This window comes from Sciurus carolinensis, chromosome 9 (genome assembly GCF_902686445.1).
Source record: "Sciurus carolinensis chromosome 9, mSciCar1.2, whole genome shotgun sequence".
Taxonomy (NCBI): Eukaryota; Metazoa; Chordata; class Mammalia; order Rodentia; family Sciuridae; genus Sciurus; species Sciurus carolinensis.
The window spans coordinates 20,105,073-20,124,358 of NC_062221.1; the positions used below are offsets into that span (position 1 = coordinate 20,105,073).

The following is a 19,286-nucleotide window of genomic DNA, read 5'->3' on the forward strand; positions in this document are numbered from 1 at the left end:
GTAGGATCTGGCTACACTGTGGCCAGCTGAAAAATGTGGGATTCTGAAATGAAGACATCTCTCACTATAGTAACAGCTTTCTTTCATGGGTGCCATCACTGTTTTCTTCCATTTCTGTGAAGAATACTGAGGTGGTGGATGAAATAGACGTTTATCAGTTTCTTTTCAACACTGAAGTAAGGAATAATGTTTGGACTGAGGTTTTGATATTGGCCTCATCTGATGTTCAGTGAAGAAAGGAATATGATAATGTTTCATACAGCACATCGCCATTCCTTTTAAGTCTTTGATTAGGTCTTCTGCTAGAGTGAAGATAGGGCATCAATTAATTTGGAGAAAAATCATTCAATAGTTCTCTACAACTGTTACTAAAAAGACCTTATTTTTTCAAGTATGAGTCAAATTCTGTACTTTTTTTTTTTCCTTGATGTTTTATGTAAGATCCACAGTCAGGACGGGGAGGTTGCCAGAGTTGGGAAGGCCCAGTGGTTACAATACCTGAGGATGTAAAGTGACTAGCAGTTTGGCAGGTCATTGTGAAATTAACATTGAACCAGGTCAGTTCAAGATCGCTGAACTCCAGTACACAAAATTAAAAGAAGTCTCTGAGATGTTTTGGCAGTGCTTTTATTACTAGGGCTAAGTCAATTCTGGAGGCCCTTAATACTTTTTCAAGTTCCAGAAGTAATTTTTTGACTCAAGTTTTCTGCAAGTGAAGGTTTCTTCTAGGCTCCACAGGAGCCCTTAAGGACCTCAGGGATGCTGGCCAACACTGAGGCGACTTCTGCTGTTGTGCAGAGAACTAACTGCTTGGCACTGTCCCCAAGAGATCCATGGTACATTCAGGGGTGCAGGGTGCTGATTTGCAGACTTCGGAAGGTGATGGGTGGCACATCCTAAATGTCAACTTCCAAAGAAAAGCTCTACAAGAAGTTTCAGGCAAATTGGAGGCGTCACCTAAGCTGAGGGCGTATCTAGACCCATTGCTTAAGAGCATTTTAAAGTTCCCAGTGCAGATACGCTCTTGGAGAAATCAAAGCCTTTAAAAAGCGGTATGCAAACTAGGGCATCTCTTCACAAGAAAAGAATCTTAAAATACCTTCCTTTTATGTAGACATTGGCATCTACTCTTCATCTACTGACTGAAGCTTTCCACATTTCTCTGAAAGGCTTGAGTTTATTTTATTGCCTTTGTTTCCAAATTCAGAGGGAGAGGCAGGTTCATCTGTTTCATAATCTTCAAAGGAGCTGAAAGAATAAAACAGAAGTAAGTTGCTGGTTTCTTAAAAATGTTCTAATATTTGTGTAGAAGTCAATATGCAAAATAGAAGGAGTGGCCTGCAATAGTACCCCCAGTTGCTAAATGTCAGCTGTAAATAATTGAGCTGCCACAGAGAGAACACTCTTAAGAGCAAAAGCATTGTCCCTGTTCCTTCAAGCTGAAATCCATGTTAGAATTTGTAGACACTGTACTACAAATGAAGCTTTTCTTAGGGGCCTTGGTGGGAAAAAGCAGCATGGATGGCGCCCTTAGGTTAAGGAGTGTTAGGAGCTTTACATGAATGTTTTCACTGAAGTGGTTTCCACCCAGACTTGAAAACTTTCTCAGCTCTCAGGCTGCTTTATAGTTTTCCTTATGGCTTCCAATAAGCACATTCAGATGTGCAAGTGTGTGCACAGAGCATGCCAAAGCCCATTCATGGATTTCCCTCCATTTTCTTTGCAGGACTCCACAGCACAGCTAGATGTTACCACTGGAAGAGTTAACTTCTGCTCACTCCATGTCTTTCATGCTATTCCTGATATTTGCTTTAGGCAAAGGTGACAGAAAAAAATCTTGTGAGTGATGGCTGCCTGAAGTATTTAAAAAATTTTTTTTAGTTATAGATGAACACAATACCTTTATTTTTTATTTATTTTTATGTGGTGCTGAGGATTGAACCCAGTGCCTCACATGTGCTAGGCAAGCGCTCTACCACTCTACCACTGAAACACAGCCCCAGCCCCCTGAAGTATTTAGTTGATACTTAGACTTCCTCTGAACCCAGAAACATACATACACAGTCATTTACTTAAGTCTCTTTGTATCTGGCATCACTGCCTTAGCCTTGTTACTCTGGAAGGACCTTCCACGACATTTGAGCAGAAATTTCTGATGTAGAGTCCCTTCATAAAAAAGATGATTTTTTTTGGGGGGAGGGAATGTACTAGGGATCAAACCCAGTGCCTCATGTATGCTAGGCAAGTGCTGTACCAATGATCCACATCCTTGCTGTCCATGTTCACCCCCCTTGTTTATTTGAGATGGGGTCTCACCATGTTGCTCAGGCTGACCTTGAACTACTTCTGGCTCAAGTGATCTTCCCTGTCAGGTTCCAGAGTTGCTGGGACTACAAGCACCTACCACTGTGCCTGGCTCCTTCGAAAGAGGTTAGAGGAGGTTAAACTTAAAAAGTGTACCTATAAGTACCATCCGATGATACTATGAGAAATTAACAACTTCATCATTTTGCAAAAGTACTCCAATTCTTTATAGGTTTCCACTTCTGTGCCCCTAAGTTTTTGAGGCCTTAATGGAAGTGGGATACGCCAGATGAAGCGATAAGAGGGTAACTGCTCTAATAGGAGCGAAATGGTAGATGACAGAGCCTTCAGTTTTGGGAACAAAAGTCTCAAAAAGTTCTAGCAGTGCACTGTTAGGTCCTATGACTGCTTATTTTCTGTCAGAGTGGAAAAAAGTATTTTCTTCCCCTAGGTGCATGAACATGCTTCTGCAAGTTGTCAGTATCTTAAATACCTTAATGCAGGTCTGAGAATAAGAATTTTCGGAGTTAAGTCTGAAGTGAGACTCATTCAGTAATTATTTGAACTCCTATTGCTAAGCATGAGCCAAATGCTAAGAATACAGTGGGGGAAAAGGCTGAACCAGCGCTTCAGCACTTGGAGTCTAGTGGAGGCATCTGGAAGACTGCTAGTGATTTAGCTATAGAGCCTGGGCTTTGGATTCAGACTCTACATCCAGGTTCCAGTCTGGGATTGCTCAATGCAACTGTCAGTGTATTACTTCCCCTATGTCAGTTTTCTTAACTCTTGAGTTCCTACTCCTCAGAATGAGGTGGAGATTAGGACCTGATAAATCAAACTTGACAAATGTCACCTATTGTGATGAAATATTGGGGTTTTTGGGAGCATGACAGTAATTCCTAATCATCATTGGGGGGCAGAGTTACAAATTTTTGTCTTCTTTTGAATACAATTTATAAAAGCCAAGTGCTGCTGTGCATGCTACTGGGTCAAGGCTGGGGGTGCTGAAGCAAGAGAATTGCAAGTTGCCCAGCTTGGGCAACTCAGCTAAACCCTGTCTCAAAAAACAAAAAAAGGGCTGGGAATGTAGCTCAGTGGTAGAGCACCCCTGTTCAATCACCAGTCCTGTGAAATGAAAACAGGGGAGTTCACTCATTCACTCCTTTTACCAGTGTCTTGGAGATTCTCACCTGGGGTGCTTTTGCCCCCAGGTGACTTCTCGTAATGTCTGATGGTCACAACTGGGTGTGTCCTCCTTGAATCTAGTGGGTATAGCCCAGGGATACTGCTGAACATCCTACAGTGTGCCAGAAACGCCTCAGTGGAACTGCCCAGATTAAACATCAGTGCTGTTAAGAAACCCTGCTCTGCCCTTTCCCTTTCAGTCTGCAAGTGAGATTCTGGACTAAGTTCTCATCTTTCCCTTGGCAATCTAGTCTCACCACAGTTTACCCATCACTTGTCCACCTGTGGCTTCTCAGCCTCTTTGGAAAGTGAAGACCCCTTGTATCTAGCTGCCTATTAGATGGGTTTTCCAGGATGGCTGCTTCTACAGACCTGAACTTGCCTTTCCTGCTACCCTGGTTCTTCCTATTTAGTATTACCATTATCTCCTCCAAGCCAGAAACCTAATTATCCCAAGTTCTTCCTCTTTTTTCCTCCTCTTCAAATCCAGCCAGTTTCTTATTCCCATTTATAGTACCACATGCTTTTTCCTCCCTGTTGCTACTGACTTAGTGTAGGGCACTACACTTTCTTGCTTGAATTAGTTTCCTAACAATTGGTCTTCCTGCCACATATGTTTTGCTACTGCCATACTAGGCTGTTAACCATGTTGGGCGGGCTATGGTCTTGGGACTTAATGCCAGGTATATATTCTTAAATTGCCAGAAGTATCCTTTCTTTTGACTAAATGTTCATCTTTTCATTTGAGATGTCACTTGGGTTTCCCAAGTCCTGGCTTTTCAAGCTACCACTGTCTTTTATATAGATGTCTGTAATGACCTCCTTAATATTATTTTTGGTACAGGGGACTGAACCCAGGGGTTCTTTTTCCACTGAGTTACATCCCCAGCCCTTTTATTTTGATACAAGGTCTCACTAAGTTGCTGAGGCTGGCCTTGAATTTAACAATTCTCCTGCCTTCAGCCTCCTGAGTCTCTGGGATTACAGGTACAGACCACCATGCCTGACATGGCTTCCTTATTTCTCTTCCTATTTCTCCTCTTAGACCTCTGCCAATTTAGCAGAATAGTCTTTGTTTAAGTGGGATTATATATATTTAATAGAAAAAACATTTTTTTTTCGAACCAAGGATTGAACCCAGAGTTGCTTAAGCATTGAGCCACATCCCCAGTCCCTTTTTAAATTTATTATTTTGAGACAGGGTCTCTCTAGGTTGCTTAGGGTCTTACTAAGTTGCTGAGGCGGGCTTTCAACTTGCGCTCCTCCTGCCTCAATCTCTTCTCAATCTCTTGAGCCTCTGGGATTCAATTCATTTAAAAAAATATGTTTTATTTATTTATTTTTATGTGGTGCTAAGGATCAAACACATGCAAGCACTCTGCCACTGAGCTACAGCCCCAGCTCCCACTTCATTTTTTTTTTTTTTCTTTTTGTGGTGCTGGGGATTGAACCCAGGGCCCTGTGCTTGTAAGGCAAGCACTTTACCAACTGAGCTATCTCCCCAGTCCCTCCCACTTCATTTTTGATGGCTGAAGGATCTCTTGTAGTTTCCCAGGGTCGTTAGTGATCAATTATATATTCTTACTGTGCAGACTGGGGTTGTGGCTCAGTGGTAAAGCACTTGCCTAGTATGTGTGAGGCACTGAGTTCAATTCTCAGCACGACATATAAATAAAATAAAGGTCCACTGACAACTGAAAAAAAAAATCTTGTGAATGTAGAGAGGATGCTAATTATGGACCTTAAGGGGGTGGGACAGAATTTCATTTTTATTATCAAGCACTAAGCCTGGAGAGGGTAGGTACCAGTAATTATCTGTTGAATAAATTAAAATTGAACTTTGTTTTGTTGAATGTGGAAAAAAGGAAAACATTAGCTTCAGGTCCATATATTTATTGAGTATTGTACAAAAATGACTCAAAATTATTCTACCTTTAAGTTTATGCTTTGGAATATTCTTGTCTTCCTTCTCTATTCCTGTATCCCAGTATATACACATACCTCCTCATGCCTGTTTGTTGTTAAGTTCCACCTCACTAGGGTAGTGAGGCTCAGACAGGCCCTCTTACCTGGAAGATGCACTGGTGGGTTTCTGGTTGGCCACCTTTGCCTGTAGTGTCATGTTTTCCAGTGCTGATAGAAGTCAGTGCAGAAATCTTGCAAGTAGTTTATGTAAGTTTATATTTAATATAAAGGAAAAAGCTGCCTTTAAAAAATTCAGTAGAAAATAGTTCTTATAAACTACCTAAATGTCCAATAATAAAGAAGTAGATGTGAGTTATAGATTGTGAGAACACCCTGAAACTTTAAAAGTTATGTTTTTGAACACACTAGTAACATTTAAGAGTCAAAAAGAAATACACCAAGGCATAAATAATGATTATCTCTGCCTTGCTGAACCAAGAGTGATTTCTAATCTCTATATTTTCCAGTTATTCTTCAGCAAGCCTACAGTTTTCTATGAATCAGACTCCCAGAACAAGAAAGAAAATTTTTAATCTGGGTTACTCTAATGCAAAGCTGTTGGTGAAACAGCTTTGTACAGGAAGGAATAACCTTCCTATAAGAGAGTACTTTTAAGATAATATATAAAGCTCTTAACTAAAAATCTCAATCAAGTAGTAGTCAATTTGACAGAAAAGCTTGTTTCTGATGATTGCTTTTTAGAGAGTAACGTGGAGGATCCTGTTAGCCTGCTTTATGTAATTTTGTGGAGTTTTAAACTTCATTGCAGAAGTTATAAGAATGTTACTTCTATTAGTGGTGTCATACCTGTTGCTTTCATACAAGTGACACATTTGATCAAATCATTTTCAGTATCCAGTATTCTTGTCTGTTTTCCCCATGACCATTTATTACCAGGACTGAGTGCAAGTGCTGCTGTGTGCTGTGGCCACTCTGCTGCCTGTGCTAGTGCACAGTGCTTGCAGCCTCGAACCTTCACCTCATTGAGGCCTGGAGTCACAACTGGGTTATTTACTGAAGGCCCTACACAGATCAGCCTTGAATCAGGAGGTATAGGCACTTGGCACAAAGGCTACTATGACTGTTGTTAGATGGAAAAACAGATGGAGAATTCCTAGTTGTTTTTGGAAGGTTTTGTCATCTGGGCTCCTGCAGACAGCCTTGTGGTGAAGGTGGCTGCTGGCAAGTTGGTGTTTCCTATGTTATTCAGTAAACATTTACTGAGGACCACCTACATCCCTAACGAGCTGCCAGGTGAGGATTACAAGACTAAGAAAAGGTTCTTTGCCTTTGAGGAGGCCACAATTTAGTGATAAGATCAATAACTCCAATTCTTTCTTGGTACTTATATGCTAGACACCGTAGGACACATTACATACCTCATTTCTAATCCTCAGTACAGTCCCTCTGGTCGCAACTGTGTCACCTGTGTGCTCCGGGAATGAAGGGAACAAGGTAGGTGATGGAATGCTAGTTAGAGCTGATTAAATGCTACTTTGGAGAGGTTAAATAATGTGGCCAAGATCACAGAAGTGATAGTGATAAAAAGCCATTTTTTATGGATTATCTAGACACACACATGTCTAAGGGCTTTATATTATTTACACTTAGTTCTCTGCACAGCTGGGTGAGGCAAGTGGTATCCTTATTGTATAAGGGATGCCAAGGCTTAGAAGCCTGGATCACACAGCTAGTGGTAGAGCAAGGCTTTGAATTTAGGTTTGTCTAACTCCAAATTTCAGGCTCTTATCTATGTTGTTATATATTGTTACCAGTAGCTGTGTGCCAGGTGTTTTGCATACATTATCTTAGATTCTCACAACCACCTTGGAATGTAGTTGCTGATAACTTCTGAAACTGAGCCTGAGGAGTCAGGTAACTGCCCAGCTGGTGAGTGGACCAGATCTGACTGGCTCCTAAGCCTCTGCTCTTTCCGTGGTAACAACATTGTTCATCACTTTCTAATAACTGAGTCTGGCAATTTCTGCTTGACATTTAGACTCACCCTGACTTTCTAGGGGTTTTAGGTCTAGCTTTGCTTCTAAATCAGTTAGATATTGCTCCTGTTAAGTTGCATTTCCTTTCCTTTTCCTTCGTTGACATTCTAGTGTTCACCCTACAGGAGGCTGTTAGCCCTCCTTCTCCCCTTGAGACCTCACCCACAAGTGCACTGTGTAGGCCTTATCTCATCTCCACCACATGAGAAGAGAGGTGTCCAGCAGAGCTTCTCAGATGCACGGGTTGAATTTCACTACAGCTGCTCCTGCATCTACTGGTGCCCTTTCACCTGTGCTCTGTCTGCATGCCTCCCCTTCCTCTTTTCCACATGCACAATGGAACCTTCTAGTGCTACCACAACTTGAAAAATACTTTTGCTTAAACCTATTATTTATTCTCTTTAGCTTCCATCAATATCTGTTTTTATTTAAACATACATCTATCTCTTTTCTACTTCTTTTATCTATGTGTGTATATACATATATGTAGCTATATATGCATAACTATTTTATATATAGTTTATATATACATAGTTTTGTATTTTGTAAAATAAGAAATTTGCATAGAGATATCTGGAAGGATATATTCCAAAGTGATAGGGCAGGCTGAGTGGTGGATTTTAGGTGAAGACTTGTTTGTTACATTCTAACTGTTCTGCATATATTATCTATGTAAACACATTATCCAAACAGATAAAGGAGAAAAAAAAACTTTTTAAAATTAAAGTAGTATACTCTCATTATATGAGCCTTATAAATTACAGCAGTATAAAAATAAAATTATTTGCAATTCCACAGCTCAGAGTTAATCAGTTAGTATTTTGGAGTGTTTTTGTGTTCTACTTATGTACTTTTTTAAAAAAATATTTTTTAGTCATCAATGGACGTTTATTTATTTACATGTGGTGCTGAGAATTGAACCCAGTGCTTCACACACACTAGACAAGTGCTCTACCACTGAGCCCTATATATATACTTTTTATACTTTTATATCAGAAACAAAATTTTAGCCCCGATTTTTCTGTGCAAACAACATTAACATGGCTGCATAATATCATGACACATAAATATCATGACTTATTTAACCATATCATTACTTGTGCTGTTCGATATTTTTAATTTTAGAATTACCAGTGATTAGTGCCTATTGTTTGGATAGGACAATTCAAATTTCTGATTATCCTGAATGAGAATGATATCCAGAATGAGAATTAGGGAATAAAAGGACATAAATTCAGGTGTTTGTTACATATCATGGAATCAATTCCTAGGGAACTTGGGTTTCTATCAGCAAAGGTCTAAAAGTTCTTGTCTTCCTGCCCAGCAAGTCTAGCGAGAGGTGTTTCTGTAACATGATTTTTTTTTTTTTTTTTTTTTTTGTGGTGCTGGGGATTTGAACCCAGGGCTTTGTACTTATGAGACAAGCACTCTACCAACTGAGCTGTATCCCCAGCCCATAACATGACTTCTTTATGAGCAGTTTGGATGCTGTATTTTTTGGGTGGAGGTGGGGGTGGGGATTGAAGCCATGGTTGCTTTACCACTGAGCTACATTCCCAGCCCTTTTAATTTACTTTTTTTTTTTTTTTAAATGTGATACCAGGATTTGAACCTAGAGGCACTCTACCACTGAGCTCCCAGCCCAGGATGCTGTACTTTTAAAATTGCATCTTTCTGCCAAGGCAGTGTTCATATTCAAAAATGCTTAGTAAACAGTAGGCATGCAAACACTTGTTGAATTTTTTTTTTTTGTGTGGTGTTGGGGATTGAACCCAGGACCTTGGCTTTGCAAGGCAGGCACTCTACCAATTGAGCTATATCCCCAGCCCTTGTTGAATTATTTTTAAATGAATTTAAAAAATTGCTGCCAAATTAAGTTAAAGCTTTTTGACTTTAAAAAAACAGCCTTATTTAAGTGTTCAGTGCATTTTAGTGAACTTTTACAGTTGTGAAACTTCAATTCAATTTACAATACTTTTATCTCCTTATCTGGCCCTTTTCTCATTTAGGCTCCACTCTCATTCCTGGACCTAAGCATCCACTGATCTGCTTTCTGGTGCTGTGAATTTGTCTTTCTATAAATTTCACAAGTATGGATCATAATTCATGGTCTTCATTGTCTGGCTGCTTCCATGTGAAGCGATGTTTTTGAGAGATTAATCCTGTTGCATCTATTAGTAGTTCTTTCCTTTTATTTTCAAGTTATAGTTGATATACAATAAACTGCTCATTTTATGTATGTGTAATAAGTTTTGACTCTAGTATGTACATGTAAAATTGTCACAACAGTTCAGCAAATGAAAACATTGATCACCTTTCTCTCTACCAAAGTTTCCTCATGTCCTTTTGTAATCACTTCTTCTAAGGCAACCACTCACCTGCCACAATAGCTGGTGTACAATTTTTAGAATTTTATAAAAATAGAATGATAAATATATACCCTTTTTTGCCTGACTTCTTTCACTTAGCTTGAGTTTTATCCATGTTGTGTTTATCAGTAGTTCATTTCTTTATTTTACTGCTGCACTCCATTATATGGACATGATGTATTTTATCAACCTCCCAGTCTGGTGGACATTGGGATTGTGTTCAGTTTTGGGCTACTAGACATTTTCCAAATTTTGCTAAAGAGTCTATACGATTTTTATATCCCCATCAAGCCAGTGCTTGAGTTTCTCTGCATCAGTGCCAACTGATTATTTCAGTTGTTCTAGTGGCTACATAATGTATCTCATTGTGATTTTAATTTGCATTTTCTAATATCTAATGACAGAGTATCTTTTTATATACCTATTTGCTATTTGTACCTCTTATATAGTAAGTGTTTACTCATATTCTGTTTATTTAAAACACTGAGTTATTAGTCTCTTCATTATTAAACTGAGTTCTTCATATATTCTGGCTATTAATCCTTTACCAAAATGTTTTAGAAATATTTTCTCCCCAGTCTTTTTATTTTCTTAGTGGTCTCTTTGAAGAACAGTGGTTTTTAATTTTGAAGTAAGTATAGTTTATCAATTTTTATTTTTCTATCTAAAAATGCTCACAAAGATTTTCCTATGTTTTATTCTATAGAGTTTATAGTTTTGGCTCTTTTATTTAGGTCTATTATTCATTTTAAGTTTATTTCTGTATGATACAAGGTATGGATTGATATTCCCTTTTTGGCACATGGATATTTAATTATTTTTTGAAAAGACTACCCTTATCCCTTTGGGTGAAAATTAGCTGGCTATATATATGAGTGTCTCTTTCTGGAATATTTCATTGATCTCTGTATACTTACAACATGTTACAATGCTTTGATAACTGTTTTCCTTAGAATAAAAAATTTTTTTTCTTTTGCAGTGCTGGGGATTTGTACATGGTAGGCAAGCCAAGCACTATGCCACTGAGCCACTGCTTCAGCCCAATGTAGTAAGTTTTGAAATCAGGTATCCTATATCCTTCAACTTTACTCTTTTTATGGTACTGGGATTTAAACCCAAAGATGCTCTACCACCGAGCTTCACCCCCAGCCCTAATTTGTTCTTTTTAGATATACATGAAAGTAGAATGTATTTTGACATTTATACATACATGGGTTAAATTTTTTTTTTGAGGTAGGGTCTTGCTGTGTTGCTGAGGCTGGCCTAAACTTTATGATCAGTTTACTAATTTCTACAACAGAATTTTTTTTTTTTTTTTTTTTTTTTGCGGTGCTGGGGATTGAACACAGGGCCTTATGCTTGCAAGGCAAGCACTCTACCAACTGAGCTATATCCCCATCCCTCTGCTGGAGTTTTGATAGAGACTGAGAAGTGATATTGTGACACATCACGATTTCATTGTTTTATAATATAAGAATGACAAATTTGAAATTAATTTACACCAAGTAGTGGACAATAGCAATATTTTTTGGTAAGGCAAAGTAACTCCATGTGTTACACTGAGGTCGGTCATCTTCAAAATAATAAAAGTGCCCTGGATTAAAAGGAATAATGATCTTTCTTTAACAAGTATCCAGACACTGGAGATACTGTACTAAATGAGAGAGAATCAATGCTCTTACTAAGTTCACAAGTAAGTAAAACAATAAATGGACAAGTAAGGGTAATTTTAAATAATGACTGTAATGGAAATAGACAATAGTGACTGGGGTGAAGGGTAAGTATGCCACCTGGGTGTATTTGAGAACCAGAGCATCTCTTCCTACTTCCAACAGAAACCATGTGGATTGTTTTCATTTCCTTATAACTGTCAATCACAATTATTCTCTCTCTAGCTATTGACATTTGAAAGAAAAGTATTTCACCCCATCCCATACCCTCAGGATCTCCCTTCCAGACCAATACATTATATGTAATTATGTAAGGCCAAAGCATCTTCCATCTCACAAATGACTACTGGGATTAAATTTACTCTAAGCCTAACCCCTCTGATTTTCCTCACAGTTTCTGTGCAGCATCTATGTGAGTGGTGGGCCATTGTGACGGTTGCACTGGGAATATATGAGGTTTTTAAGCTACCCCTAGTTCTAGTTTCATCTATGATTCTCAGTATGTCTCCTCCCATTCCTTCCCCCACCCCACCCCAAAGCCATTCCACTGGGACTTCTGGAACTTTCCCTATGAAATCAGAAAATTCTTATAATCCCACCGGCTTCCCGAACAATTCTTTTACTGAAAAAAAAAAAAAAAGATGACTATTGAATAACCTTCTACAGCTCTCAGATAGAGGCTATTTATTCTTTTTTTAAAAATACTTTTTAGTTATTGATGAACATTTATTTATTTATTTATTTATTTATTTATTTATTTATTTATTTATATGTGGTGCTAAGAATCAAAACCAGGGCCTCACACATGCCAGGCAAGTGCTCTACAACTGAGCCACAACCCCAGCCCCACAAGGCTATTTATTATTCTTGTACTAGAAAATACAAGCCAATAATAATAGCTAACTTTTATTATGTATTCTGTGTACAAGCACCAGAGCAGTGCTATAAACATTTCAGGAATAAATTTCATGAATTTTTTTCATTTAATTACCATGACAAATACATGAATTAGGTAACTTCATTCACATTTTATGGGTGTGAAACTGAGAAATTAAGAGAATTTCTCAGGATCACATAAGTATAGACAGATGAAGGTGGCAATGGGATTCAGGCACTCTGAACCCAGAGCTGGTCCTCTCAGGTAATATCTTCATCTTAGGTGGTCTGTGGGTTAGAAGTGGGGTCTTGCTCCACAGAAGCTCTTCCAGCTTCTTCAAAAACAAAATGAACCCCCTATTTCTTGTTTTCATTTACCAACATCCTGGCAAATTCATCTCATTGACTAAGGATTGAACCCAGGGGCGCTTAACCACGGAGCCTCATTCCCAGTTTTTAGATTTTTAATTTTGAGATGGGGTCTCACTAAGTTGCTTAGGGCTTTGCTAAGTTGCTGAGGCTGGCCTAGAACTCGGGATCCTCCTGCTTCAGCCTTCCAAGTTGCTGGGATTACAGGCATGTACCATAATACCTGGCTTGCCTCCTTTATTTTTGTCATCATCTCAGAAAATTGAATGGTGCCCCTATGGACAGTCTATCCATCATTGTATTTTAATAGTTCTCTGACTTCCTCATTAATGGTATGTTTTATATCATCTCTACCATTCCTTATAACTTATCACTGAAAAATTTTCAGCTTTCAAAATCACAAGCATTTCACTCTTAGGAAAATTCCCATTTACTTGCTCAGGAGCCCCTACTTCAACTGTTCTGAAATCTCTGAGCTTCCAGCTCTAGTAACTTCTCTCTTTTCTTCCAAAATATCAGATTCCTTATACTTTTGATTGGTCCTACAATCTTTTCAGTTGTTTTGTTTCCAACACACTAACCTCCCTTGTCAATTTGTTCTTTTAAAGACTCCAAGGAGGGCTGGGGAGATAGCTCAGTTGGTAGAGTGCTTGCCTTGCAAGCACAAGGCCCTGGGTTCAATCCCCAGCACCACAAAAAAAAAAAAAAAAAAAAGAAAAAAAAAATAAAGACTCCAAGGAGAATCGAACAATTCATGTGTCCTGTGTCTATGCATAGAAGATTGGCATTTTAACAATAATGAGGCTTCTAATCCTTTTATATATGGTCATCATTAATTTCTCTCTGCAGTTTTGAGGCTTTCAGTGTGTAGGTATTCTTAGGGTTTTTTTTTTTTTTTTGTTATACTTGTTCCTAAATATTTTAATCTTCTTGCTGTTTGTGAATAAATTCTTTTTATTATTTTATTTCTGGGTTGTTCATTGTTAGTAAATAGAAATACAACTGATCTTTATATCACTGCTAACTTTCCTAATAGTTTGGTAGCTTTCATGTAGATTCCCTGTGTTTTCTCTACATAGTCCACATCATCTGTACATAAGACAAGTTTATTTCTTCCTTCCCAAATGAACTGTCCTTAATGTCTGTTGTTTGTCTTCCTGCACTGACAGAATCTCCATTTATAATGCTGATTAGAAATGATGAATAATAGAAACATCCTTGCGTGGTTCCTGATCTTAGGGGGAAGGCATTTAGTTTTTTACCATAAATGTTAACTGCAGGTGTCCTCTGTCAGTTGAAGAAGTGCCCTTCTGTGCTTACCTGGGTGAGAATTCTTGTGAATGGATGTTGGATTTTGTCAATGATCTTTTATTATTTATTCAATTAATATGTTTTATTTCTATAACTGATTTTTTCAGATGTTAAAACCTTCCATTTCTAAGATAAATCCCATTTAATCATGCTATATAATCTTTTTATATATTAATGGACTTGACAGGTTAATAGTTTTGAAGTAATTTGTTTTGATGTTTATGAGGGATACTGGTTTGTAGTTTTCATTTTGTGATGTTTTTGACTGGCTTTTTCTCTAAGGGTAATATTGGCTTTACAAATAGAATGAGTTTAGAAGTATTCCTTCATACTGTTATTTTCTGAAAGTATTTGTAAAAGATTGGTCCAACTTTCTATACATATTTGACAGCATTCACTAGTAAAGTCATCTGGACCTGGACTTTTCTTGTGGGGAAGATTTTTATTTCTATTTTATGGTACTGGGGATTGTGAACCCAGGGTGCTCTACCACTGAACTCACCCCAGCCTTTTTTTTCTTTTTCTTGTCTTTGCTTTTTCTTTCTTTTTTTTTTTTTTTTTTTTTTTTTTTTTTTTTAACTTTTTGAGACAGGTTCTCAGCAAGTTGCCAAGGCTGGCCTTAAACCTGTGATCCTCTTGTGCCTCTGAGTTGCTCCTGAGGTGTAGGTCATGTCCTTCATGGGGAATATTTTATTTCCATTTTTTAAAAATCAGGTGCCTTATAGTTATACATAATGGTGAGATTCATTGTTACATCTTTTTACATGCACACAGTATATAGTAATAGAATTTGACCAATATCATTTGTAAGGAACATTTAAAGTAACTAATTTAGTATCTTTACTTGGGATAGGTCTACATTGATTTTCCATTTCTTCTTGAGTCAGTTTTGGTAAGCTGAATTTTTCTAGGATTTTGTCCCATTTCATCTAAGTTGTGGAAGTTAGTGGGCTGAAGTTTCTCATAATACACCCTTAGCAATTCTTTTAAATTCTCTAGTGTCCTTACTCTCTTTTCATCTTTCTAAAGCACCAAATTTTGGTTTCACTAATTCTTCAACATTGTTTTCCTGTTTTCTCTCTCATGGATTTTTTAATGTGATCTTTATTATTTCCTACTTCTTACTTGAGTCTTGTTTGCTTTTTCTTTTTTTAGTTTGAGGTAGAACCTTGTATTTTTAAAAATTTGAGCTTTATGGTTATATATAGTAGTTGGGTTCATCCTGACAAACTCATACATGCATGGGAATAGATTTCAATACATAATCCCTTTTTCTCTTCCCCTTTCTCTCCCATCCTATGTCTCCCTCCTATACTCCTCCTCCTCCTACTCTACCTGACTTCCTTTTGCTCATCTATTAATTTACATTTGATGGTTATTTAAATCATCCTATCCTTCCCTCCCCCTTTCCCTTATTTTACCCTAGGTTCCATCTATGAGAGAAAATATTTGACCTTTGAAGAGTTTCTTAGTTTGGTTTATTTCACTTAGCATGATATTCTCCATTTCCATCCATTTACTGGCAAATGCCATAATTTCATTCTTTTTTATGGCTGACTAGAACTCCATTGTGTGTATATGTGTATGTATGTGTGCATGTGTGTATGTGTATATTTCTTAATCCATTCATCTACTGACAGACATCTACCTTGATTCCATAATTTAGTTACTATGAATGGTGCTGCTATAAATATTGAGGTGGTTCTATCACTGTATTTTACTGATTTTAGATCTTTTGTGAAAATACCAAGGAGTGCAACAGCTGGGTCATACAAGTAGTTCCATTTGTAGTTTTTTAAGGAATCTCCATGATTTTCCAGAGTGGTTGTACTAGTCTACAGTCCCACCAACAATGTACAAGTGCACCTTTTCCCCAAACCTCACCAGCATTTATTATTGTTTATATTCTTGGTCACTGTCATTCTGACTAGACTGAGATGAAATCTTAGTGTAGTTTTGATTTGCATTTCCCTGATTGCTAGAGTTGTTGAACATTTTTCATGTTTATGTTGGCCATTTGTGTTTCTTCTTTGGAGAGAAGTTTCTGTTTAGTTCTATTGCCCATTTACTGACTGGGTTATCTGTCTTTTTTTTTTTTTTTTTTTTTTTTTTTGGTATTAAGGTTTTTGAGTTCTTTGTATATTAGTCCTCTATTGCAGGATTAGCTGGCCAAGGTTTTCTCACATTCTGTAGGTTTTCTTCATGCTTCTGTTTCCTTTTCTGTGCATAGCTTTTTAGTTTGACCGCATTCGCTTATTGATTCTTGGTTTTATTTCTAGTGCTTTTGAGGGTCTTGTTAAGGAATTTGGTGCCAGCAGCTCTATGATGGAATGTTGATCCTGTGCATTGTAGCAATTGTAGGGTTTCTGGTGTAGTTCATAATTTCTATGATCCATTTCGATTTGAATTTTGTGCAGGGTGGGAGAAAGAGGGGTCTAATTTCATTGTTTTACATAATAGCTATCCAGTTTTCCTACCAGCATTTGTTAAAAGAGCTGTCTTTTCTCTGTGTTGTATTTTTGGCATGTTTGTCAAAGATCAGATGGCTATAGTTATGTGGATTGGTCTCCGTGTCTTCCATTCTGTTCCGTTGGTTTTCATGTCTTTTTGATGCCAATATCATGCTTGTTTTGTTACTATATTTCTGTAGTATAATTTCAGATCAGCTATTGTGATGCCTCCTGCTTCACTTTTCTTGCTTAGTATTGCTTTGGCTATTCTGGGTCTCTTTATTCTTCCAAATGTATTAAGAATTGTTATTTTCTAATTCTGTGAAGAATATCATTGGTATTTTGGTGGGGACTACATTGAATCTGTATATTGATTTTAGTATTATGGCCATTTTGACATAATTAATTCTGCTTATCTAAAAACATGGGATGTCTTTTCATCTTCTAAGGTTGTCTTCATCTTTTTTCAGTGTTCTATAATTTTCATTGTAGAGCTTTTTCACCACCTGGATTTGATTAATTCTCAATTATTTAAAAAAAATTTTTTTTGAGGTTGTTGTGAATAGGATGCTTTCCCTGATTTCTTCCTTGACTGAATCACTATTGGAGAATAAGAAAGCTGTTGATTTATGGGTGCTAATCTTGTATCCTGCTACTTTGCTCAACTCATTCATAATCTTTAGAAGTCTTGTGGTGGAGTTTTTTTGAGTCTTCTAGATCTAGGATCATATTATCAGCAAACAGAGATAGTTTGACTTCTTATCTTATTTGTATTCCTTTTGATTTCCTTTTCTACTGGGTCACTCTGGTTAATGTTTTGAGGACTATATTAAATAGTAATTGTAAGAGTGGACAGCCTTGTCTTGTTTCTAATTTCAGAGGAAATGCTTTTAGTTTTTCTCCATTCAGTAGGCCGTTGACTTTGGGTCTGTCATAAATGGCTTTACGATGTTGAAGGAAGTTCCTTTGATCCCTAGCTTCTCCAACATTTTTAATACAAATGGGTGCTGGATCTTACCAGAGGTCTTTTTTCTTCTGAGATGCTCAAGTGATTCTTGTCCTTAATTCTGTTTAAATAGTGAATTACATTTATTGATTTGCAAATGGTGAACCAACCATGCATCCCTGGAATGAAGCCCACTTGATCATGGTGTATTATCTTTTTGATGTGTTTTTGAATGCAGTGTACTATTATTTTATTAAGGATATTTGCATCTATGTTCATCAAGGATATTGGTCTGTAGTCTTCTTTCCTTGATATGTCTCAGGGTTTTACTGGCTTCATTGTATGTATTTTGGGAGTGTTCCCTCCCTTTCAATTTCGTGGAATAATTTGAGAAAGACTGGCATTAGTTCTGTAAAGGTCTGGTAAAACTGAGCTGAGAATCCATCAGGTCCTGGGCTTTTCTTTTATGGAAGCCTTTTAATTGCTGTTTTGATTTCATTACTTGATACCATCTGTTTAGGTTTTCTATGTCTTTCAGATTCAATTTGTCAGTGTATTCCAGATTTTGCAATTTATTGGAGTATAAATTTTCAAAGTAAGTTCTGATAATCCTTGATTTCAGAAGGGTCTGTGATAATATTTCCTTTTGTGATCTTGTTGATTTGCTTCTTCTCACTCTTTTGGTTAGTTTGGCTAAGGATTTGTCAATCTTATTTATCTTTGCAAAAAACCAACTCTGTTGCATTGATCTGTTGTATTGTTTTCTTATTCTCAGTTTCACTGATTTTGGCTCTGATCTTAATTATTTCCTGTCTTCTACTGATTTTGGAGTTAGTTTGTTCTTTTTCTAAGCCCTTGAGGTGGAGCATATAGAAGCTTATATTATTGATGTTAGACCTTTCTAAACTATAAATATCCAGAATACTGCTTTTATTGCATTGGCTATATTTTCATATATTCTTTTATTTTCATTTATTTCAAGATAATTTTTTCATTTCCCTGTGGTTTCTTCTTTGACCCATGAGTCTTTAGGAGTGTGTCATGTAATTTCAAAATATTTTGAGATTCCCATATTTCTTTCTGTTACTGATTTCTAATTTAATTCTATTTGCTCAGATAACACACTTTAATGTAATGCATTTGAATTTATCAAGTCTTGTTTTGTTGGCTTACCATATGGTCTGCCTATAGAAATTTCATGTAATTGTAAAACACAAATAAATGTATATTTTTCTTGTTTTGTGGAGTGTTCTCTGGCATTGATTAAAAGTATGTTAATTGTGTTAAGTCTTATTTTGTTGAAATTTACAATAATAATTGTTGAATTTTTATTTTTTCCTTAAAATATATTTTTTTCTGTTGTTAGGTACATGTCTAGCTTATTACATTTTAATGTCAGTGAAATAATAATTTTCATGTTTGTTTCATTTGTGAAATTTCTATTTTTGTTTTAGAATTGGGCAATAATTATGTTCTTGCGTTGATTTTGAAGAATATTTATAAAAGAATAATACTGATCATATGATGTAAGCAGATGTAACATTTGTCATTTAAAAATGTATCAAAATACATCATTTCTTTGTAAGTTTCTTCCACTATTTTTCTGCTTCTAAAGTCTGTTTATTAGTTTAATATTCACTTTACTTACCCTGCCATGGAGAATTAACATTTTACTGAGCAGGCTTTTCCTGACACATTTAAAATGCTCTCTCAATCATATACAATCGTCTGAATATTTTAAATCATCTCTAGATTACTTATAATACCCACTACAATGTAGTTCAGTACACATTTTTTCCAAAATTTTTGATCTGTGATTGATTAAATGAACAGATACAGAACCC

At 36.8% G+C, this 19,286-nt stretch overlaps 1 protein-coding gene across 4 annotated transcripts in view; it reads right to left on the reverse strand.

Annotated features, from left to right (window-relative positions):
* Positions 1 to 352: 352 nt before the first annotated feature.
* The window catches only part of Ppp2r3a (protein phosphatase 2 regulatory subunit B''alpha), a 164,568-nt gene continuing 145,634 nt past the window's right edge, over positions 353 to 19,286 (reverse strand). For all 4 annotated transcript variants that reach the window (XM_047564958.1, XM_047564957.1, XM_047564959.1 and 1 more), the window contains one exon: positions 353 to 1,248. In XM_047564958.1, coding sequence (XP_047420914.1) covers positions 1,125 to 1,248 — 124 coding nt within the window. In that variant the 3' untranslated portion in view covers positions 353 to 1,124. The remainder of the gene's footprint in view (positions 1,249 to 19,286) is intronic.